Source organism: Manis pentadactyla, chromosome 2, assembly GCF_030020395.1.
Source record: "Manis pentadactyla isolate mManPen7 chromosome 2, mManPen7.hap1, whole genome shotgun sequence".
Classification (NCBI taxonomy): Eukaryota; Metazoa; Chordata; class Mammalia; order Pholidota; family Manidae; genus Manis; species Manis pentadactyla.
In genome coordinates this window covers 205108973-205131818 of record NC_080020.1, presented here as the reverse complement: position 1 = coordinate 205131818, position 22846 = coordinate 205108973, and the positions used below count along the sequence as shown (strand labels likewise).

Here is a 22846-nt window from a genome sequence, read left to right as displayed (position 1 = left end):
AACAGAAGCAGATGAGGGAAAACCAAGAAAAGGTTTTTGACTCTTGGGGGTTCCTTTTGGTTACCCAGTGTAAGCTACAGCTTCAGAAAGAGAGGAGGGTAGGGGACAGAGGTAGGAGCTGGTGGAGACATCAGCAGCCTGGCCTCAGCTAAAATGGTAGTAAGGTCAATTAACCAGGAAGATTTGTGCTTTGCAGATAATCTGTTGTTTTAGAACATGTACCCATGAGCCAGACTGCCTGGTTCAAATGCTGGTTCTGCTACAACTAGCTGTGTGTTTGGGGGCAAGTTATTTAACCTTTCTGTCCTCATTGTCCACACCTGTAAAACAAGGGTAATAATTGTGTCTACCTCATAGAAGTATTCAGAGGGTGAAATGAGTTAAATGTAGAGCAATGAGGAAGTGAACTGAGACTCAGCAAGCACTGTGTTAGCTGCTGTGAGTCTGTGGCAGGACTCTGAGGACTGCAGATCAGCAAGGAAGTGAACCAGGAAGGACGAGCAGGACAATGACTAATGTTTCACTTACACCCAACCAATTGCATAATGGGAACCTGTGACCTGTAACTGGCCTAATCCGTTCAGGGTCTGTACCCTGAGGGACCCTCCAGCCATAGTTTGAAGAGTTCACATACTCGAGTTGCGTATTCTTCTGATCCACAGGAGATGCAATAGATACAGAGTACCACTGGAAAGAGGAATGGAATTCCAAGGGCATTTGGGGGAAAATAGAGTAGAAAGCAGGTAATACAAAAAACAGACAACCTCCAAACTTTCATTTCTGCCATTGTAATCTAAACTAAAAGATTATCAAATAGAGGAACCGAAAGAGAAGTAAATACTGTAATATGCCCACGCACAAAGTTGTAAGTCCAAGGACACTAACTACATTGCTCATATAACCCCCTCCAAGAGCCTGGCAACAGTTTACTGTCAATCAATATGCCATGTAGCCATCAAAAGGAATATGGTAGATGGATATGTAGTCACATGGAAAGAGCTCAAGACATTTGATAAGTGAAGAGCTGCAAAACAATGTGTGTAGTACAGTTTGGTTTATGTGGAATATGTGTATTTATCTGTGCTTATATGTAGTTAATTTAAACAACCACAGTTTTTTAATTTTTTAATTTATTTTTATTTTTTAAATTTTGTTATTGTTAATCTACAATTACATGAGGAACATTATGTTTACTAGACTCCCCCCTTCACCAAGTCTCCCCCACCTACCCCATTAGTCACTGTCCATCAGCGTAGTAAGATGCTGTAGAATCACTATTTCTCTTCTTTGTGTTGCACAGCCCTCCCCGCGCACCCCCCAACATTATACATGCTAATCGTAAGGCCCCCTTTCTTCTTACACCCCCTTCTCCCTCCCTTCCCACCCATCCTCCCCAGTCCCTTTCCCTTTGGTAACTGTTAGTCCATTCTCGGGTTCTGTGATTCTACTGCTGTTTTGAAACAACCACAGTTTTTGAAGTGTATATACCAAATTGTTAGCAGTGGTTATAACTGGGTGGAGAGGAATTGAGAGGTGAAGGGGGGCTTTCATGCCTTCGTCTTTATTAAAGTTGCCAGATTTCGCAAATAAAAATATAGAACATCCAATTAAGTTTGAATGTCAGATAAGCAACAAATATTTAAGTGTAAGTATGTCTCATGGTAATAATAATACGGACATACTTATACTAAAAAGAATTCATTGTTTGCCTGAAATTCAGATTTAAATGGGCATCCTGTAATTCCTCAGGCAAGCCTACTCTGTATACTTGTGTATTATTTAATAATTTTTAAGGGGTACTTTCATGTACTAATTGTATGATTTTTAAAAATTAAAAAGAGGAAGAATCAGAGAGTTTCTTTTCAAGACTACAGAAAGACACAATTTTTAGTGAAGACTAAATTGACTGGCCTAGAAAAAAGCAGATTACATGCAAAGCAGCATATTAAGACCCCAGTTTTATAAAAACAAAGTCACATGTATGCATATACTAAAAGATGGAAGGATATACAGAAGAATATTAACAGTGGTTCTCTTTAGTGATGAGATTAGGATGCTTTAGATTTCTACTTAATGCTCTTTAAAGTTCTTTAAAAATGTTTGTGAAGAGCATGAATTACTTTTGGAAAGAGAGAAGTTCATGTGTGAAGGGCACCACGTTTCTGTGCTTCCATGAGAACTTAGACGTGCCCCAGCTGTTACTACTTGCATCTGCCCTCAGAAGAAAGTGTGGGCAGCAGCGTGAGCCTCACCTTTGGTTTGGGAATTTTTTTAAATGCTGTAGTTTTAAAAAATGCTGAAGTGCCATGTCCTTTCAGGGTACCTCCAAAAGCAGCCCTACTTCGGAGCGGTGGTCGGCAGGGTAGCCAACAGGATTGCCAAAGGGACATTCACGGTGAACGGGAAGGAATATAAGCTGGCCATTAATAATGGGCCCAACAGTCTGCACGGAGGACTCAGAGGGTTTGATAAGGTGAGTTGGGGGCACTGGCCTGACTCCCCACCTGGCACTCTTGACAAAACCTTCAAGCACACCTTCTGTTTGCCAGGCACAATGCGAGGCCCTCAAGCAAATGCGTGGTCAGGTGAGACAGGAAGAGGCCGCTGCCCTGGTTGGGGGGAGCCGCTCCCTGGCCCTTTTCCAGCACTCATCCTCTGCTCATCTGACTGTAATAGGCAAGGGGGCCCCAAGTGAATGGGTGACAGCCCTGACTTAGGAAAGGCAGGGAAGGACTTTCTCACTGTGTTGGGATCAGGGAGTCAGGTTGACCTTTAATCTACAATAGAAAATCTGCTGACACATATAATACCTACAACGTACTGTGGAAGGCATTTGCATATATTATCTCTCACCCTTGCTAGAGCCCCGTATTATCACATGAGAAATGTGAGGCTCTGAAAAGGCCACGCAACTCAGTCAGGCTGCCTGACCCAAAGTCCTCATCCCTATGCTACAATTGCTGTGTCCTCGACAGCTGTTATGGGTACCCCCAGTTCAGCACCCCCTCCTCCTGCCCTGGATGTGGCACCACGCCCAGGCCACCCCTTCCACTGAAGTGCCTCAGGCCTTAGAATTACCTAAGATTCCCCCCAGCTCCCCCTTTCCACAGTAAAACGCCCACTCCCCAAGTGAATCCCTGGAAAAACAAGGTTAGGAAAGCAGACTGATCAGACAGCTTCTCCCTGAGTAGGAATGCCTGGCCTCTGCTTCCTAGCTGTGTAGGAATCTTCAGGTTAATCCCCAGTGACTCTCTTACTAGTCTAATCTCAGGGAGACAATTTTGGTAGTTTACTTTCCTTTAAATTATACCACCCAGGTTATTTCCAGAGAAGAGCCAGAGAACGCAGGAACCTGTATGGTGGTTAAGGACCATCATTTCTTTTCTGCCTCTTACTACCACTTGTCCTGTTGAAGGAAGTTGGTTTCTCTCTGTGTCCCCATCCCAGCAGCTTCCTGTCTGTGGCCTGAACCAGACTGCCCCATCAGTTCCCCTTTCCTCCCTGATGGGACTTCTCACACCAGGGGAACATGAAGGCAGCGGGTAGCCTCTTTATGGGCAATGTTAAGATGGAGGGTCTCTAGAATATGCCAGGTCCCTGGGCAAAGCCCAACCAGAGGATGTCAGGCCTCTTTCTGCTTGGATAGGTATCTTCAGAGAAGCCTCATAACAGCACCTTGTTCTAGATTGTTCCTGCATCCTCTCTTCCACTTGTGGCATTTTCTGTGGTGCTACTTAACATGTGTGCCCTATATGAACATAGCTAGATGGTGAGCATATGTACCTTTCAATGCAGTGCACATACCAAACCCCTTGTGTGAACCAGCATAATAGGATGGGGATTCCTGGGACTCCAGTATAGTGAAGGCCCCGGACCCTTACATAAGTAACTGTTGTCGGGAGTAAGCTCCATAATACAGATGCCAGTGGTGTGCTACAGGAACTGGGGGTGGCCACACTGATAGCTGCCCTTGCAGAAAGGAGAGCATTTCATTCAATAAGGAGATACTGGAGAGTGGCTATGCAGCAGCCCAGAGAGGAGGGAAAGGCTTGGAGTATTCTCATGGAGCCACTGAAAGCTTTTGAACAGAAGGCTTTCATAGAGTGACATGAGCAGTATCAGATGAACTCTGTATTAAGTTGTACTTGATCTCAACAATTACTGAATAATTCTTGGTTTGGAGGTATGTTTTTCTATTTATATCAACACATTATTTAAAAGATGAAATTTGAATAACATGTCAGGATTAGAAGTGGTATAAGTAGGCCTGGAAATGCAAGTTTGGGAATTTTCAAGAAACTTAGAAACTACACATTCAGGGAAATCCTCCCAAGGATAGGAATTATACTTGGCACATTAGTGTACTTGTCTGATAATATTGGTTTATACAAAAATCTTCCCATTTCCAAATCTTTGTGAAAGAGAGAAACTAGGTATCAAGTTAAGATTTTATTTCATGTATTTTGTTCCTAAAATTTTATTTTGGGGGTTCTTTTTCTTGTTTTAATCACACATAAAACAAGCTTTATGTTTGAAGTGTCTTGAGAGTTCAACATTTCTGAGAGATAACTAGAGTATAAAATTAATATTTTACTAAGGTCAGTGAATGTGTTTCCAATACTGGCTGCTTTCACCATAGCTGATGGCAGAGGCCTCCTTTCCTGCAGGGCCCCCCTTCCTGGCAAATACAATGTCAGTGAGAGAGATCAGCCCCTGCCAGGAGTGGGTGGGCAGTCTGGGCTCATAGGCCATTCCTGTGGCCCACAGAAATTTTATCTTTCAAGTCTATTTGCAGTGATAGTGTTTGCCCTCAACTCTTCTGGTTGAAAATGGAGATTCGAACAGAACATTCACTGCAACTACCATGTGGACTAGTAAAGATTGCCAGGCTTGAGTTTGAATCCTAGCTCCAACACTAATTACATGTCTGAGATCCAACAAGATTTTTTCCCCTCTTTTAACAATGGACATGAGGTGTGGAAGGGTTTTATTCCACTCCCCTGAATGCAGGAGGTGGATGTGGACAAGTTAACTCCCCTGAACTCAGTTTGCTCATCTATAAAATGGGTACAACAATACTAGTTGGAGCCATATTAAACTGACATTGTTGAACTGTTTTGACCTCCAAAGATGGTCGTTTTGTTTGGTTCAACCAATTCCTTACCTTACAAAATGATTTATATAAAGCACCAGGTCAGTGACTGGTGAGCACTCAATGAATAAAGGTCTCATGTCTGCAAAAGGCCCCTTTACTAGTGGCCTCAGGGATCCTAAAGGGACTGGGGGTCTCTGGCCACCTCATTGTCTGATAATGTAGAAAAAAGGAACAGGCTCCCAATCAGACCACTTGTCTCAAATCCAGTGTCTTCCTGGCTGTGTGGCCCAGACGTAGCTCTCTCATTTACATGAGGAAAATGGTACATACTGTAAGTCACCTCTGAGACAGGTGAAATCATGCCTGTGAAGCTTCCAGCAAAGGGTTTTGGCTCATAATAATGACTCAGTAATGGTGGTGATTTTCCCTTCCCCATAAGTGTAATCTTGAGGCCTCTAGGGTAGACTTGAGAGGAACAAGTGAGTTAATCCAGTATTTCTATTTCCAACAGCAAAAAACCTCTTTTAGAAAACTTTTCTTCATATTTTTCTTGCCCCTCTTAGAGTCATATTTTCTAGAGCCAGAAGAAGCTTTCAAGACCATTTTATCAGCCCCTTTATTTTACGGAAGGGGCTGATGCCCAGAGTCACACAGGGAGCTGGGAACAAGCCTGGGCCCCGAGTCAGGACTTCCGGCTTGAGGGCTGGAACTCTTCCTAAAGGAGCAAGTGCTTTCTTGCCTCCTTATTTATTTGGAACATGCCCAGGGAACATGGAGGACCTCGGGGTGTTTGTTTGTAAAAAAAATAGTACCCCCTGGGAGAGAGAGTGGGGCTGATCTATTAAGGTTATTTTTGAATACTACTTGCAGATATTGCTATCAGAATGGGGTGTCAAGATTTAAAAAAAAAACCTTTGAAAGAAGGGGGAGAAGAAAATATTGTAACACATACATACAAACTCTTGGAGGAAGACTGAGGAATGTGGGTAGGCAAAGAAAATTTTTTTATCTCAAAAGCCACTTTTCTGTATAAAACAAACTTTTGGAGTAATTAAAATCCAGGCTATTACTCAAACACCTTAATGACCATGTAACCATTTCTCTTCCCAGAATAAGCTGTCATTAAATATTGAAATGTGGCCTTCGGCTTGGGGTCTGAGGGCCCGAACAGCTGTGAAAACATGTTTTCTAGGTCCTCTGGACTCCTCAGGTGCTGCCCAGTGGCGTCCAGTTCTCACGGGTCAGTCCCGACGGTGAGGAAGGTTACCCTGGGGAGTTAAAGGTCTGGGTGACCTACACGCTGGACGGCGGGGAGCTCACGGTCAACTACCGAGCACAGGCCACTCAGACCACACCCGTCAACCTGACCAACCATTCTTATTTCAACCTCGCAGGCCAGGTAAGAATTCTCCTGTGCTCTTCTGCTGTATGCTTCATGGCCTGCCCTGTGCTGGGGGGTGGCCGGGAAGACCAACCCAGCATGGAATTACTCTGGTAATGGGGTCACTCTTGTGATGAAGAGAAGTGCCCAGCAAAGAAAGCATGTGTCTCCTAGTAGGTGCTCAAAAAATGGAAGTTACAGAGAAAGATGGAATGAGTATATTGTACTGCCAAGAGAATGATCAGTTTCCCATACACTCAGACAAGGAGCGGTTTCAGGAATTCCCTCCCATCTACCTGTGACATGTGCTCACATTTGTTTTCACTTTTGTGCTCCCCACCCCACCCCCACCCCCAATGTTACTTCTAATCAAGGCGCTTTCCACTCTTGGATCTTTGGAAATATGCTTGGCCCAGCCCTTTAGCTATGCTGCCAATATTTGTATGCTCCCATTGTGCAGTCCACCCTAAGAGTGTAGAGACACTGACAACCCCCTTAGGTAATTCCCTCTAAACTACCTCATTCCCTCCTAGTGGTATTATTTTAGCTTATTGATGAGGCTATTACATGAGACAGAATAAAAAGCTTAGCTAAACTCTGTAGATTCTATTACTTCCTCTTCTTCTGAAGAATTCACCATTGTCCATTATACTTGAATCACTTTGGTATATTTCCTACCGCAGATGATGTTCACAGCCAACTAGTAATATCTTGCATTTTCACACTCTTTTAGGAGGTGCAGATGATCTGATGAGTTTTTTTTCTAAAATCTCTTCAAATAGCATGAGTTAATTGGTTCTTATATAACTTTCAAAGTTCTCCCTTTAAAAATAAGAAAGATGATTCTTCACTTGTCTGTTCCTGATCATCAGGAACTTTCACCATCCTTCCTGAGATGAGATATTAAAGACAAGCCAAAAAGCGAAACCGAAGCAAACATGCTCAGCCGTGAGAAGCTCTGCAATCGTGTGCCTAAGACCTACTTTTTTTTTTTTTTTGTAGATAATTATTTTTTATTGAAGGGTAGTTGACACACAGTATTACATTAGTTTCAGGTGTACAACACAGTGATTCAACATTTATATACATGATAATTCTAGCTACCAGCTATCACCATACAAAGTTGTTACAATATTTTGACTATATTCCTTATGCTGTACATTACATCCTGGTTACTTATTTTACAATTGGAAGTCTGTACTTTTTTTTTTTTCTTTTCTTTTGAGAGGGCATCTCATATTTATTGATCAAATGGTTAACAACAATAAAATTCTGTATAGGGGAGTCAATGCTCAATGCACAATCATTAATCCACCCCAAGCCTAATTTTCGTCAGTCTCCAATCTTCTGAAGCATAATGAACAAGTTCTTACATGGAGAACAAATTGCTAAGACCTACTTTTAACAATAAGTTCAGAAAACAAACTTGACAGAAATGGACCAAATATTAGTGATTTTATGTAGTAATAGATCATGGAGATGTTTCACTATTTTCCACACTATTGTATCCTTAGGACACCCTATTTTACAATGTGGAGGTAGTCTAAAGGAACAGGTTTAGAAATCAAAAGAGAAATTATGTGTAAAGTATTACATCTACGGATGGATGTGTTCTAATGAAGGAGACAAAGTATAGGGTAAGGTCCACTTAGGCCCTTTCCATTTACCTGGTGGGAGGACCCACCTGCCCAGAACTTCCCACCCTTCCAGTCCTACAGGGACTTGGAGTGATAGGTATTTCTACATCTCTTTCCAGAGGCTGAATAATTTCTCAGATCACAGACCCCCACCCAAAAGGGTAGCCAGTGTGAACTCCCTTCTGTATACTCTCTTAGTAAGGGCAGCTCACATCCACAGCCACTAGCTTCAGGGTTGGGTGGGGGGCGGGGGCACCAGCCTTGTGGGACACTCAGCCTTTGGGACTGTCCACTCTTATCTAAGAGTAGACAGTCAATCACAAGGCCTGGGGATAAGGGATCTCTGCATTTTCAGAACATCTCTTACCCTACACAGGAAAACATTACCATGTATCTTAAGCCCTCCCCAGAGAAACAGCTGAAAACTTGATACTTAAATAGTCAACTCATCTTACACTTTGTGTTTGTTTTTTAAATTCAATAAGCAGTATTTTTATTTTACCTGGGACCAAAGGTTGACTCATTACTTCTAAGTTTGCATGCTGGAGGCCTGGGGAGAGGAAAGAACTGTTTTTCAGAGAATGGAGAAGGTATATAGGTTGAAGTTTGGGTGGTTTTTTTTTTTTTGGCTGTTCATTCCTTACCTAACCCAGAATTGGGAGAACTTTTTTTTTTTTGAAACTTCACCTAAAGAGTTATGAAAGCAGTCCTAGGGAAATTTGAGATGAAAGGGACTAGCAGTGGTTCCTGTATGACTGAGTAGGTATGTCACCAAGGACCCAGTTTCTTGCACGTTTCCATTCTGCTGCTTCAGTATTCTGGCATTCTTCTACAGACTCATCCCCTCGTGGTCACAAAATGGTTGCCACAGCTGCAGGAACCACCTCTTCATGTAGTCACATCCAGATACAAAAAAGGACCTATTCCTTTTTTCCTATCTCTAATGTTCCATTTTTAAGAACAAGCAAAACTTTTACCAGAAGCTCCCCAGCAGACTTTTCCCCACAGTCTGTTGGCCAGAAGTGTTTCCTATTTCTTCCTAACCCAATCACCAGCAAGGGAATTAAACCATCATAATCAGCTTAGATCAATCAAAATTTATGCTCTGGGGCCGAGGAGAGAGTCCTTTCCCTGAATATATGGACTAGCATAAGATAAATCAACAAGTCAGGGTTCTGCCAGGAGAAAAGGAGGGTGCTGGCAAAGGAATGCCTGTGGCTTTTGCGTAGTACCACTCATGTCTGTTATATTCTGCTAGAAGTGATGAGAGCTGAATGAAGGCAATGGTAGGGACAATGCTCATAAAGGTCTCTAAAGCCCCATGCAGGCCACAGTGTGCTCTACAAATGGTTGATGTTACCAGCTACTAGCAGCTGAGCAAAGTTAACCAAAATAAACACTGAACTCAGAGATGGGCCTCAAGATCTGTTAGCAAATCAGCATTCCTTGCCAAATTTTCATCAGCCTAGAAAGGAAATTAATCCAATAGTAATATTCCACCAGAGGCGATCATTGCATTATTCCAGGTCAGTAGAGTCATAAAACGAAGCATGCTTCCCTTTAATAAAGGAATGTTAGTGCTTAGTGACCCAAGGACCATTAAGAGAGTGGGTGCCTAATAAATGTTGCTTCCTTCTCCTTTCAGTCTTTTTCCTAATATCTCTGACTCATCAATTTATTTGGTGGAATGGAATCATTTTCTTCCTGCCCTAGTGCTAAAAAACAAACAGAAAAAGGAAATTCCTAAGCAGCTGTCTCACCTGAGGGTTTCAGCCCTGGGCAAGTTCACTATGGGTTCAGCAATACCAAAAAATGACAACGGAATGTTCTTGCAGTAAAAGCGTTTCTACCTGGCTTTATTCTCCCGGCGTTAGGCGGTAGGTTGAGCATTAGAATCACATCTGCATCCAAAGTGTGCAGGTCCGTAGTCCTCCTCTGCCTCTGCCTCCACCCAGAGCACTGGGCAGAGCTCTTTATATAGTGACTCAGTCAAAAATAGCTTATTGCCTAAGAGTGGAAGCAGTAGTCTAGCAGTAGGCCAATTACATCATCAAGTAGTTTAGGAACTTCCATTTTCCCCACAGCAGCTTTATTCATAACAGGAAAAAACTGGAAACAACCCAAAGTCCCTCAACAGGAAAATGGATTAACAGACCGTGATACAGTCATACAAAGGAATGCCACTCAACCTGAAACTGAGCATTAAACAGAGAGAGCCAAGGAAACTTTCAGTCCCAGATCCTCTTCGCTTGTCTCTGCTCCTCTCAGCACTCTTTGGTGCTGGCATACCCCGAGGTATGAGAGGATGGCAGTAGAGAGAGCCACACAGGAGAGAGACCCCTGTAGTCAAGAGCTGCTCTAGGCAGCGGTGCATTCCTCCAATTTTGGACCTGCCTTCCCAGGTCAGAACAGAAACAGAACAAGTGGTTATGATAAAAGTGTGGGCAGGGGAGAGGGAGTGTCTCCAACCCACAATTACCCCTGCCCAGCACAGGACCACTAGGAAAATACAAGAGAATTGTAATTCAGAAACAGCCTCTTCATAATGCAGTTAAACAGGTTTCTATTGTGTCTAGGCATAGATTCTCTCATTGTCTGTAAAATCTTGGCTTTTCTCCTCAGGGCAGCTGGATATGATTGTGTGGGCCTGAGTTCTTCTCAGTACAGAATCTGTTTCCAGTTAACCTGCAGCCCTCGGTCTCTCTGCTTACTTCTTAGGGACCTAGCAGAGCTTGCAGTTTAGCTTAGCTCAGGGTTTCTTAACTTTGGGACCACTGACATTTTGGGTCAGATAATTCTTTGTTGTGGGGATGAGGAGGCTGTCCTGTGCATTAGAGGGTGTTCAGTAGAATCCCTGGCCTCTGCCCATGAGATGTCAGGAGTATTATCACCCCCAGTCACGACAATAAAAAAATCTCTTCAGACATTTTCAAATTTTGCTCTGCAAGGCAAAATCATCCCCAGCTGAGAATTACTGGGTTAGCTTATTTTTGAGCATTTACTAAGCAAAAGCCCTCACTTGGTTTCCCCTTCCACATTTTCTGCTGGGAAGCTTTGAAATATACTTCTATTAAAATATAATATTTTATTAAAAACATACCTGTTGTTGTTTGTCTGAAACAAATATAACACTGTATATCAATTAAAAAATAATTGTGTATCAATTTAAAAAAACCCATACATGTGAACTTTCCAACTTGCAAGCAGTGCAACATGTCTTTTCTAAACTGTTCCTCACGAGCACCCTGGAAAAGCTGTGGGCATCTTTAGCCCAATTTTTTTTTTAAATTAAGGTATCATTGATATACAATCACATGAGCAACACTGTGGTCTTTAGCCCACTTTTACACCAAAGGAAATGAGATTCTAGGAGGTTAAGTGACTTGCCTCAGGCCATTCCACAAGAGTCAGAACTGGACTGCAGGCCCTCTGTCCACTGACCAGCCTTTGACTCCCCGCCGGAGAGCAGGTGGCTGCTTAAATGGAGGAGACGAGCAAACTCTCAGAAGCAGGGACCCGAGTTCTGACTCTGCGGCTTCTTTCATGTGGCAGGGGGTAGGTCCTCTGCGTGGGAGCTGGGCCAGAGAAGGGCTGACACACACACACTGAAGCTCTAGCAAGCCCCAGGCGATGTCTTGGCCGTCTAGCACCTGTGTGTTACATACAGGTCACTGATCTTTGCTCTTCTGTTTGCCTGGCAAATGAGAGAGTGGATGAAACCTCTCTTGTAGCAAGCCAAAGTCCAAAAGGCTTTCAAACTACTGGTGGCTCTGACTTTTCACCTTCATAATTTCATTTAGAAAAGAAAATGCATGCTGGTGGTCACCCTTGAAAGTTTCTTCCAAATTTGTCGGTTGCTATTTTGAGGCCCTATCTACTTACTACACTTAAATGAATATTTTAATCATTACCATAGGTTAATGGGATTTCTAGTTTTTTTAAATGCCTCAAAACATTTCTGCGAGAGACGTTCTCATGCAAATACAATTCACCTTTGAACTGCATGGGTCCGCTTATGCGTGGACTTTTGTTTCAATAAATACAGTACCATAAATTTATTTTATGATTTTCTTAATAACATTTTGTTTTCTCTAGCTTACTTTATTGTAAGAATACAGTATATACTACAGAACACATACCAAATATGTGTTAACCAACTGTTTGTGTTCTCAGAAAGGCTTCTGGGCAACAGTAGGCTATTAGTGGTTAATTTGAGGGGAGTCAAAACTTACATGCAGATTTTGACTGCTTACGTGATCAGGACCCCTGCTTTGTTCAAGGGACAACTGTATACAAAGTAAGACTAGGCATTAAATCTTCATTTCTTTCTCTACCTTTTCCCTCCTAGGGTTCCCTGAATATATATGATCATGAAGTCACTATAGAGGCTGATACTTTTTTGCCTGTGGATAAAACGTTGATTCCTACCGGTTGGTGAATTTAAACTCTTTTTAATGGGAATGCAGAAGTGGGATGCGATTTGAGGAGCATCAAAACTTCATTTACCTAAATTTGTTTTCCCTGTTGGACTGCCAAAATACCTATAATTACCACAATTAGTCACCTCTTTTGGTTGGGTGACCGTATAATCGAACCCCCAACCAGGACATGTTTGAGAGGGAAAGGGGATGCTATTAACAGTTAAGCCCGGACAACAGGCATAAACTGGGACAGTTCCAAACAAACGGGGTCATGTGGCCAGCCTGACTGAGCCTTAGACTCCAGAAGTTCTCCACTAACACGTAAATCTGTTAGCAGAGATAAATTTACCTAAACATTATCTCACAAGTGCAGGACACTGATAGAACACAAAGTGGTTTTTGATAGAAGAGGAGAAGGTAGGATAAGTTGTACTCTGAGGAGGACAAATGCAGGTAAGTCACCTCTGAGACGCAGCTGGGTAGATGGGGTGAAATGGGGAGTCCAGAGTATCCAAAGAGGAGGTAAGGTATTGGGGGAGTCAAACCTCATGCGTGTGTGCGTGTGTGCATGTGTGTGCGTCTCCTAGGTGAACTGGGTTGAATTCATCTTGGTTATGACTATTTGGTATCAAAAGTACCTTGGTTTAAATAGGCAAATCCATAGAGACAGAGAGTAGATTAGTGGGTTCTGGGGCAGAGAAAGGTTGGGGAGTCACATTGGATTCAAGATTTCTTTTTGGGGTGATAAAAAGATTCTGGTATTAGTGGTGATGGTGGCACAACTTTGTAAATATAGAACACTACTGAACTGTGTACTTTAAGAGAGTTAAATTTTATGGTATTTGAATTATATCTCAATTAAAAGAAAGGAAGGGGAGGGAATAGAAGGGAGAAGGAAAAAACAACTTGGTTGACATGTTATCTCCAGGACGAAGTGGTATTGTTTTGTACTAGACTGTAGGGACACCCCCATTTGCCTCCAGGGGACAGATGATGACAGCAAGATGACTGGCAGGGCTGTTACCTGTAATGACTTATGGAAGTTAACTTGAAGTCATTATCCCAAAGCAGTAGATAAATATTCTTACTGGGATTTCATTAAGATCAAGGTCAGGTGAGCGTAGAAGGCATAGTCAAAGAAAACTAAAGTGAACAAGAGTAGAGGATGAAGGGAAAGGAGCAGAAATCCAGAAAGACACACTTTCTCATCAGCTCCTCCCCCCCAGAAAGAAGGGCTGCCCTGCTGCCCCTTGGCTGGCCGAGGCCTCCTGCCCGGTGTGACAGAGACTTTTCAGAGGTGTCACCTTATGACTCCTTTGTCAGATTGCTTGTGCCCTGTGTTCCATTCTCTTAGGCCTTCTAGAAGCCCATCTGCTGGCCCTTCCATCTGTTCCCGCCCTGAGTAAGGGGCTGCTACTTTACCTGTCACCTCTGCTCCAATAAAGAGCTTACTTAGAATGATAGAATACAAGCAATTAGGAGCCAAGGGCATCATCTTAAACAAGTAATGAAGGTTTATATCACCAGTAAGATTATTATCCCAAGTAGTTTAAAAAAAAGAAAACTTACTGAAATATAACATACATACATTCCCAATTAATATTAGTGACCTATATTTATGATACCACCCCCACCCCCTCATGTGATGCCCTGAAAAGCATATCATTTCTGTGATAACCTTATTCCATTCAGGAGAAAACACATGAACCCAGTTGAGGAACAGTCTACAAAATTATGACTAGCCCTCTTAGTGTCAAAGTCATGAAAGACAAAGACTGAAGAATGGTCACAAAAGAGATTAAGGAGATAAGACAATGTAATGCAACTTGAGAGCCTGGATTGGATCCTGAGTCAGAAAAGGGGCATTAGTGGGAACACTGGTGAAATTCTAATGAAGTGTGTACTTTAGTCAATAGCACTGTACTAATGTTAATTTCTTCATTGTGATTAGTGTACTACGGTTATGTAAGATGTTAACATTAGGAGAAGAAGGGCAGAGATGTACTGTTTTTGCAACCTTTCTGTAAGTCTGAAATTACATCAAAGTACACAAAGAAAAAAAAGTGCAAGGCTCTAAGATATTACTTAAATTTAATGGCACACCTGTCTTATTTAGGTCAGGGCTTTTGTTTCATTTTGCCTTCTTTAAAACAGCAGGATTGTGTTTCTGGCCTCTAGTTCAAAGTTTGTACAAGGAAAAAGGTTAAGAATGTGAGCCTGCATACTAAACAGTACTTTGTTTAGCAGCAGGAATTAGAAATCCCCATAAATATAGTAACTACAAAACTCATTAGAATAATGAGAAATCAAGATAAATGGATTAAAATTCTTGCATCACAGTTTTGAATGTTTTCCTGGCTTGGAGCTGAGTTTAAAGGCTTTTATGTTTGTGTTGAGAACATGTGTCATCTTCTGATATCTACATGGCTCAACAGATGGGCATGAGTAAGCTGGCCCATCTTTGTCCTGGATGCAGAATTATTGCATTTGAATAATGTGAAGGAAAAAATAGTGGTAACTGGTGTTATGTGACTGATAAGGGCAAAAATGAATTAAGTAGCTTGTAAGTGGAGGTGAGGAAGTAAGTCATTTTATTTCTGTGTATAAAATCTTACATTACCTGTTAAGTTTTGATCAGGTGAAAATCACAAAAATGCAAGATTCATGCCATGTAAAGACTATTTGTCATGATTTGTAAGAGATAATTGTGGCAAAGCAGAGTTGAGTCTAACATGCAATCTAATGGACTGCATAAAACTCATGTTCATCTCAGTTCTGCACCGTAAGTGGTTTGGGATCAAATTCTATACTTTGTACCAATATTGAATACCTGTGAAGTTGAGTAGGATGTAAGATAAAAGTTCTGGACTCTGGGAGGCAGGAGCCCTGGGTCTAGTCCTGGCTTTGCTGTTAACTAGCTGGGTAACTTGCAGTGTATGTATAACACTTAACTTCTCTTGACTCTCATTTCCTTTTCTGCAAATAGGAGGGATGTTGAATTCAATCTGATTTCATGGGCCAGTAAATTTTCTTAAAAAGTGATTTGGGAGATTTATCTGGGGTTGCCCAACTTTTCATTTTGCCAAGCTATCATAAATATAGGGTCGCTAATATTAGTTGGAAATGTATGTATGTTTTATTTCAGTAAGTTTTTTTTTTTAATTACCTGGGATAATAATGATGAACGGAGGTAAACAGACTACCTTTATTTTTTAAAAACCCAAACTACCATTTATAATCACCATGATTTCATAAAGGAAAGAATATTTTAACACCACAAAAGTGGGGAAAATCTCATCTCAGAATGAAGAACAATCCTTTAATTGAATTCATCTTGATTTTTAAGGTGTGATAGTGGATTATTGAAACATACCTGTTTTCTTTGGACCAGTGAAAATTTTATCATGGACTCATGACTGAGAACCAGTAATTGGTCTTCAAGGCCACCCGTAGCTCTTACATTCTGTGATTCTACAAGGCTCTTAATGTAACATTTTACTGCTATTTCTACCATCCTTCAAATCCATTAGAACTATTGTGAAAGTAAATAAGTTGCAACAACTTCAGAGCTTATGAAAAATTCGTAATTCTCTTTTACTATCCACACATTAGCTGGTCCTACATAGGCTGTATCTATTTGCCCAATGACACTTCAACTGAAATTATAGAGGTTTTTTTTTTTTCCCTTCCTCCTTTTTCAGAAATGCTTAAGAAATAAGATAATTACATGATTTCTTTGGAACATCTTACAAAAGTGAGTGGTAACTGCTACTCTGCACGTCTGGCCCACTTTCAGCTGAGAGCAGATCTCTAGGAGCCAAGATTCCATCTGACTCTTTATTAACCAAAGCCCGTGAGCAAATGGCTTAATTCTGAGAGCAGTTCAAAGTCATTTGGTCAATTGGAAAAGCCTGCTGAATGCCGCTGAGCCTGCCAGAAGGTGATAGTCTAGTGGAAGAGTCGGCCAGGATACTACCCATCAACCTGGAAAAAGTCAGGGTAGATGTGTCTAGGAGACTCAGTACACCAGGAAAGCACTGCCTGGAGACTCCCAGAGAGAGGATATGAGAATTGATAAACCTGAAAGGGCAAGTAGAATTTTGTCAGGCAATGAGGAGGGGAGGGTGTTCTGGATAGAGATGAACAAAAGCGATCAGTGCAGGAAACAGCAGGACGATCCCTGGGGAAGTGCTGGGCTTCTGCAGCACTCCGGCATGCTTTTGGCGGCAGCAAATGGATGGGCCTGGAGAGGCTGGCTGGTGCCATGTCAGATCTGCACCAGGCTCTGGTACGGCTGTGATCCCTGGGGTGGCCCTGGATGACCCTAGACTGGCCTGGAGTTCAAGGACTATCTGCACAGGTGTACCTGAGTTCCAAATATTCAGCCAGAACCGGACAGAACCACAAGGTCACTTACCCAGACGTGCTCGGCCACTTCCCCAGACATGCTACAAGAAAGGTTAGGCCAGCCACACTCTGTTAAGAGTTCTGGGAATAAGATATATAATATCTAGAGATTGTGGTTGTGTTGAACTGAGAAAAAGGAAGATACTGTTTATCTGTGAGGTGAGATAAAGGTTTATGATAATAATGGCTAGTATTTCAGAGAGAACTTTATAAATAATCCACACCACAACCCCATAAGGTCACTTCCGTTCATTTTTCTATGGTCAAGAAACTGGAAGTAAGCCAGGAAATTTTAAAAGAATGCTTTTGACAGTTGTCACTTCTCATTTCTTCTGCCGCCTTAAGTGCAAGTAGTCTCACACCATCTCTGTCTTCCTCCCTGTTTCTCTTTCTATTCTACAAGGAAAACAGTAAACAAGTTTGTTCAAATCATTTTTAAAAGAGAGGGAAAAAAAAAAAGACAGAGATAGAGACCTAAGAGGTTTTCCTGAAATTCAAGGGCATGAATTTAAGTGTCTGGCCTTGTTGGACTGACAAGAGAAGGAATATAGAAAAAGAACAACTACAAAGTGGTCCAGTTAAGGCTCAAAATGATTCTTTTGCCTCAGTAACCTTGGTGGTCATTAGTCGGCTGCCGTGGAGTATTGTGGGTGATGTCATATCCCTTGCTTGAGGGTTCTTGGTTTTCTCATCTGCAGGGTCCTGTTATTGTGGAAGGTGCACTTTCTTTAGGTATGGACGTTGGTCATCTCTGTTGAAGATGGTAGGAAATTCACGGACACAGTGAAAGAAAAGCTCTACCACCTGCCTCATTTAACCAGCAGGGTGCTGGGGAAGGAGTTCATTCTGGACCCTTCTGTTCTCTGGCTTTCTGTGGGGCTGCTGCCTGGTCTGGTGAAACCCTGCCAAGGTTGGCTGTGAACTTGGGCCTCCTTGCACATGAGTGGTTTTTACTCTGTCAGCTATTGTGCTCACCATCTTCATCCTCTACTACCCCAAAGACCTGTTTATGTGTTCATTTGCTTTTTAAATCTCTTTTCCTGAGGTCATAAAAATCCCCATTATTTTTACTTGGAGTTCCCAGGGAGGAAAGTCTCTCTTACCATCATGGTATCAAAAACGAAAACAAGAACTCTTCACTGCAACCTTGTGCACAGCATCACAACAAGAGGTAGCAGCCAAATGTGCCAGGGAATACAGCTTATGCAGGAAAATTTGTGGCGGATTTGGAGGAAGTTCAAGGCAACTCTTTAACCATGAGGACTCTTATCAGCTCATTCCTTGAATTCTGTATGAGTTTGTCCCAAATGCTTAATTAGACAAGTTGCAATTTCTGTCGCTTCATTTGATCAGCCTTCTGTTGACTTCCAGCCAATCCCTTAGGCTTGCTTCTAAGCTTGTATCTGTCTGTGATACAAAGACGTACAATGGTCCCAGGCCGCCACCTTTTGTGGCTATTAATTTATACTTAGATCGAGGTCTGAGGGAAATGCTGATGCAGATCCAATTGGAGAGTGTTCTGTGCCTTGGTTATAGACATTCAGTAAATAATTTTTCAGGTAATGGGAAGCCCATTGCCATGAGCAGCAAAATTGAAAGGAAGAAAAAAGCCATGTGCTGTAAGCACCTGTATAGACCCACACCTAGTTCTGCCCCGGCTTCTGGCCATGGTGGGCAGGTAGCCCAGATCGCCTCCAAGTCTCTCACGTCTGTGAGAAGAAAGGGTGGTGTGTAATATTTACAATCCTAGGAATGAATTAATCCCTGGATAAAGAGAAGGATTGAATTTTCTCACCTGCTCACATTTAGCTGGCTTAGTACCCAAGTAGGGCACCAGGGACCCGTTTCCTTTTGTTGCTATAGTGCAGGAAACTAGACTCAGGTTCCAAAGCTAAATGCCTGAGATGGCAGCACAGTGATTCAGCACTGTTCTCTCTCTCTGGCCATCGGGTAAATCCATGTCCTTCCTGGTAAACAGCTTCCAGGAGTCCCACTTCTGCGAAACTACAGGGACAGCCCTGACAATCACAGACTGACACACATGCCCTGGAGGACCTGAATATGCCCTGTAACAGGGTGTGTGCCCATCCTAAGCAGTAGCAAATGCTCAATGGGCTGCACTTTTTTTTTAAGTAGGGCAAAACAATTGCTCAGAAGCAGCAAAGCTAGATTAAATGCTAGCATGCTAACCCACCCCGACAGCGTAGCCGCAAACTTTGCTCCTGGTCTGCAGGGGAGCCCAGCTTGCAGCCTCGCAGAGGGGTGTTGTTGGTAGAGCTGTCTTAGAGGAGAGGCACCTGTGAGCAAGGACCATGTGCTCAAAACACCATTGCTGACTTTAAAGTGCTTGGAATTTCATCCAGAGGAGTAGGTTCAGAATCTAAGTGATGGATTCTATTGTTTTATTCAAAATATTTTCTTTCTTTTTTTCTCTCCAGAAGAAAAGCAAAGATGCTGTCATCATCCAGCCTAAAAACACACAATGGATATTGTTTGCCTGTGTTAGAAAGCCTTCAGTGCTGACAAGATGGCATAAATTTCTGGTGGGAAAAGTGGGTATGCATTAAATTACTTGAGTGGGATCCTTTAAGGGCTTCTGATACCCCCAGCCGTGCTGAGACTTTTCCACGGGGCTCAGGGAAAAGGACAGCCTTTGATAGAACAGCAAAGAAAGGGGGAGAATGAAGAAGCTTTGTCATCCAGGCTGTTGCCTTTGTGCTTTACTAGCTGAAATGGCTGAAGTCATTTTATATGCCTTCAAAAATGGCCAACAGGAAGAAAGGCAGGAGGGGAACGAGGTACCCAAGGCTGCCGGCAGTCTGTGGGACCTGTGGGGGTAGAGTTCTAAATGGGGGCTGTAAGGCCAAGATGAGGGGATTTCACCATGTGTTCACTTTGGCTCCCTGGAACTGCCCGCCGAGGAATCCCCTTCCTTTCTAGGTGATGAAGTCCAATCAGTATGCCAGTGATGAGCAAAATGGAGGTCAGACGTCCCCCCTCCCCCAAGCGCACAGGGAGGTTGGGGGAGAAAGGCCCCTTTTCACTGGGTTCCTTGGCCCAGAACTACAGTATTTTACTTTACAGTATTATAGCTGCTTTTTTCTTTCTTTCAATTTTGCTGCTCATGGCAATGGGCTTCCCATTACCTGAAAAATTATTTACTGAACATCTATAACCAAGGCACAAAACACTCTCCAAGTTTAGATCTGCATCAGCATTTCCCTCAGCAACAGCTCAGGTTACACACCACCCTTTAGTCTCAGAGAAGTGAGACTTGGAGGCGATCTGGGCTACCTGCCCACCACGGGCATGACCCGGTGCAGGACTAGGTGTGGGTCTTTACAGGCGATTACAACACATGGCTTTTTTCTTTCTTTCAATTTTGCTGCTCTTTATTTGCAGTAGTAGCTAAGGAATTAAGAAAACAAAAACGAATGCTATGACTAGAGGCCTTTTGCCTTTAAGGTAACATTAGTAAAATCCCATCTTATTCTTTTCCTTAAGAAAAGAGACCTCTTCTTTTTACAAAAATGTACCCAGCTCAGTGTCTCCAGCCCATCTGTGTTCGCTTGCTGTTCTTGCTGCTCTCAGTTTTTGAAAACTCCTTCTAAAATTACATGAAAACACACCATTTGGACAAAATTAGAATTCTGGTGGGAAAGTCTTACTGCGAAGCTGTGGAGAGAAGCCCGGCAAAACCTTTGCATTTTATTTCACCTCATTAGGTTCAACCTACAATTCGGTCAGTTTTATAACTAATTCCCTGAGATCTAAGTCTCTGCTCCCAAGAAATAACAAATTTTAAAGTAGTCCCCTGGTTCAAAGATGGTGCACATGAAGACTGTTTGATCTACATGTTTTAATCTTTCTGGAGTTTCCTACAGAAAATTCCTTTAGACTTTATATAAATCTAAAATATTAGACATACTAGTGTCAACCCTCCATCCACAGGCTTCCTCTGAACTTTTCATTCCACCCTCATTCCCTGCCACCTAATATCGTTAGTCATCAGGTTCTGCTGATTTTTAAAAATAGGCTTTATTTTTTTAGAACAGGTTTAGGTTCATGGAAAATTAAGCAGAATTTGCTGTGAGTATTTGCACAGAGAGTTTCCATATCCCTCCCACCCTAACACATGTACAGCCTCCCTGTTGCTCTGGGGGGTGCTGAATGGTTCCGGCCTGGGGTGAATCTCCTCTGAAAGCAGTGAAACCGAAGTAAGTCAAGGGAAAGGATAGGCTGGAAGAAAGTGTTTTTATTGCTCACAGCTTGCTTGAATTCACTAACTAGGCCCCGCCCCATCAGTCTCTTCCATCTACAAATCACGCTCTGCCTTCACAGCATGCTCTCTACTTCCCTCCTGACCCTTCCAGGAGGAGCTCCATTGGCCGGTCCTTGGTGACTGGCAGACAGCAGACCAATTAGCTACCAAGAACAGAGAGGAGGAGAGAATGGTGGTTATCTCTCCACCCCTTTTCCCGGAGGTGGTGTCTGGGATGAGGCGCTAGGGGAGGCTACAGCAATAAACACCTGTTGATATGTAAGTGGACTAAAGCCAGGTGGGAGATTCTGGAAATTCTGCCACTTACCCCATACTCCCCCTTATCAACAGCCCCCACCAGAATAGTGCATTTGTAACAATTGATGAATCTACATGGATACATCATTATCACCCAAAATCCATAGTGTTTACATTAAGATTTACTCTTGGTGGTGTGTATTATGTGGGTCTAGACAAATGTTTAATGACATGTATCCACTATTACGGTATCATACAGAGTGTTTTCACTGCCCTAAAAGTCCTCTGGATGTAACATCAGTTTCAGCCATCCATTGACACGCTTCTTTCCTTTTCAATCACCCCTTCCCTAGATATTGTTAGGCTGATCTTGAACTCCGAAGTATTTCTCAACTCTGTCTCCTTGTTATTTTTACTGATTCAGCAGCTACACCTGCACCAGCAGTGTCCTGTTCAGGCTATCTTTTCTTGTCTAGATCAGTGCCTGGTTTACGAGCTTCATAAATTGGGAGCAGTGAATGAATAAATGAACCTGGACAAAAGCTCTTTAACTGAGGGTGGGGAAAATCTCTTCAGATCTATCCTCCTCCATTACTGAAGTTATCAATCTAAAATGCAAATCTTACTTTGATACTCTCCAGCTTAAAAAGCCTGTTAGATGGCTCCCAAGCCAGGTACCAGCTGCGTCCCAGACCCCTCTCCCATGTGCCTCACTCACCTCCGCCTCCCTACTCTGTCTCAGCACCCTCCCTGCTACCTACAGGGACCACCCAATACCCCCTTCTCAGCTGCATAAACTCCTAGTTTTCTTCAAGGCTCATAATTTCTCCTTAGAAATCTTTCCCCTACTTCCTGGAAACAATAGACTCTTTGTTCTCCAGGGTTTCTGTAATGACAAAAGCTGTGTAGAGCTCCTCAAATGCCCCCGCTCCTGTTTTCCCCTTCACAAGTTGGCCTCAGATGATTTAGTTGCAGGTCTGAAGTGCGAGGTAGAAGGGAGCTTTAGGCGAGGTCTTTTTGGCCTGAAGCTAGAAAACTCACCTATACTAAACACAAAAACGAAACCAGGTAGTAGCCAGTCTGCCCATTCTAAGAACAGCTACTCCTCCTTTACACCACATTCAGTCCCTCTCCACTCTTCCCTTCATGACATTTGGTGGTCAGCGTGGCATATTAAAGCAATACCGTGGGGTAACTGGGCACAGGTCTTAGTTCTGCTCCCCACCAGCTGTGCCCTTGAGTCGGTCATGAAGACTCACTGGTCCTCATAACCTTATCTGCGAAATCCCACGAGATGAGGGCTACATTAGTGGAACTCTGAAGGCCTGTCAGTTTCTAACACTGACTTGAAGACTGTTCAGAACCTCTTACCCAGATACTCTTAAC

General features: G+C 42.7%; 1 protein-coding gene across 1 annotated transcript in view; it reads left to right on the top strand.

Annotated features, from left to right (window-relative positions):
* GALM (galactose mutarotase) overlaps positions 1-22846 on the top strand; it is a 53496-nt gene that overhangs the window by 5472 nt on the left and 25178 nt on the right. The window contains exons 2-4 of the mRNA XM_036931642.2: positions 2319-2473; positions 6288-6494; positions 12462-12543. Of these exons, the coding sequence (XP_036787537.1) occupies positions 2319-2473; positions 6288-6494; positions 12462-12543 (444 nt within the window). The remainder of the gene's footprint in view (positions 1-2318; positions 2474-6287; positions 6495-12461; positions 12544-22846) is intronic.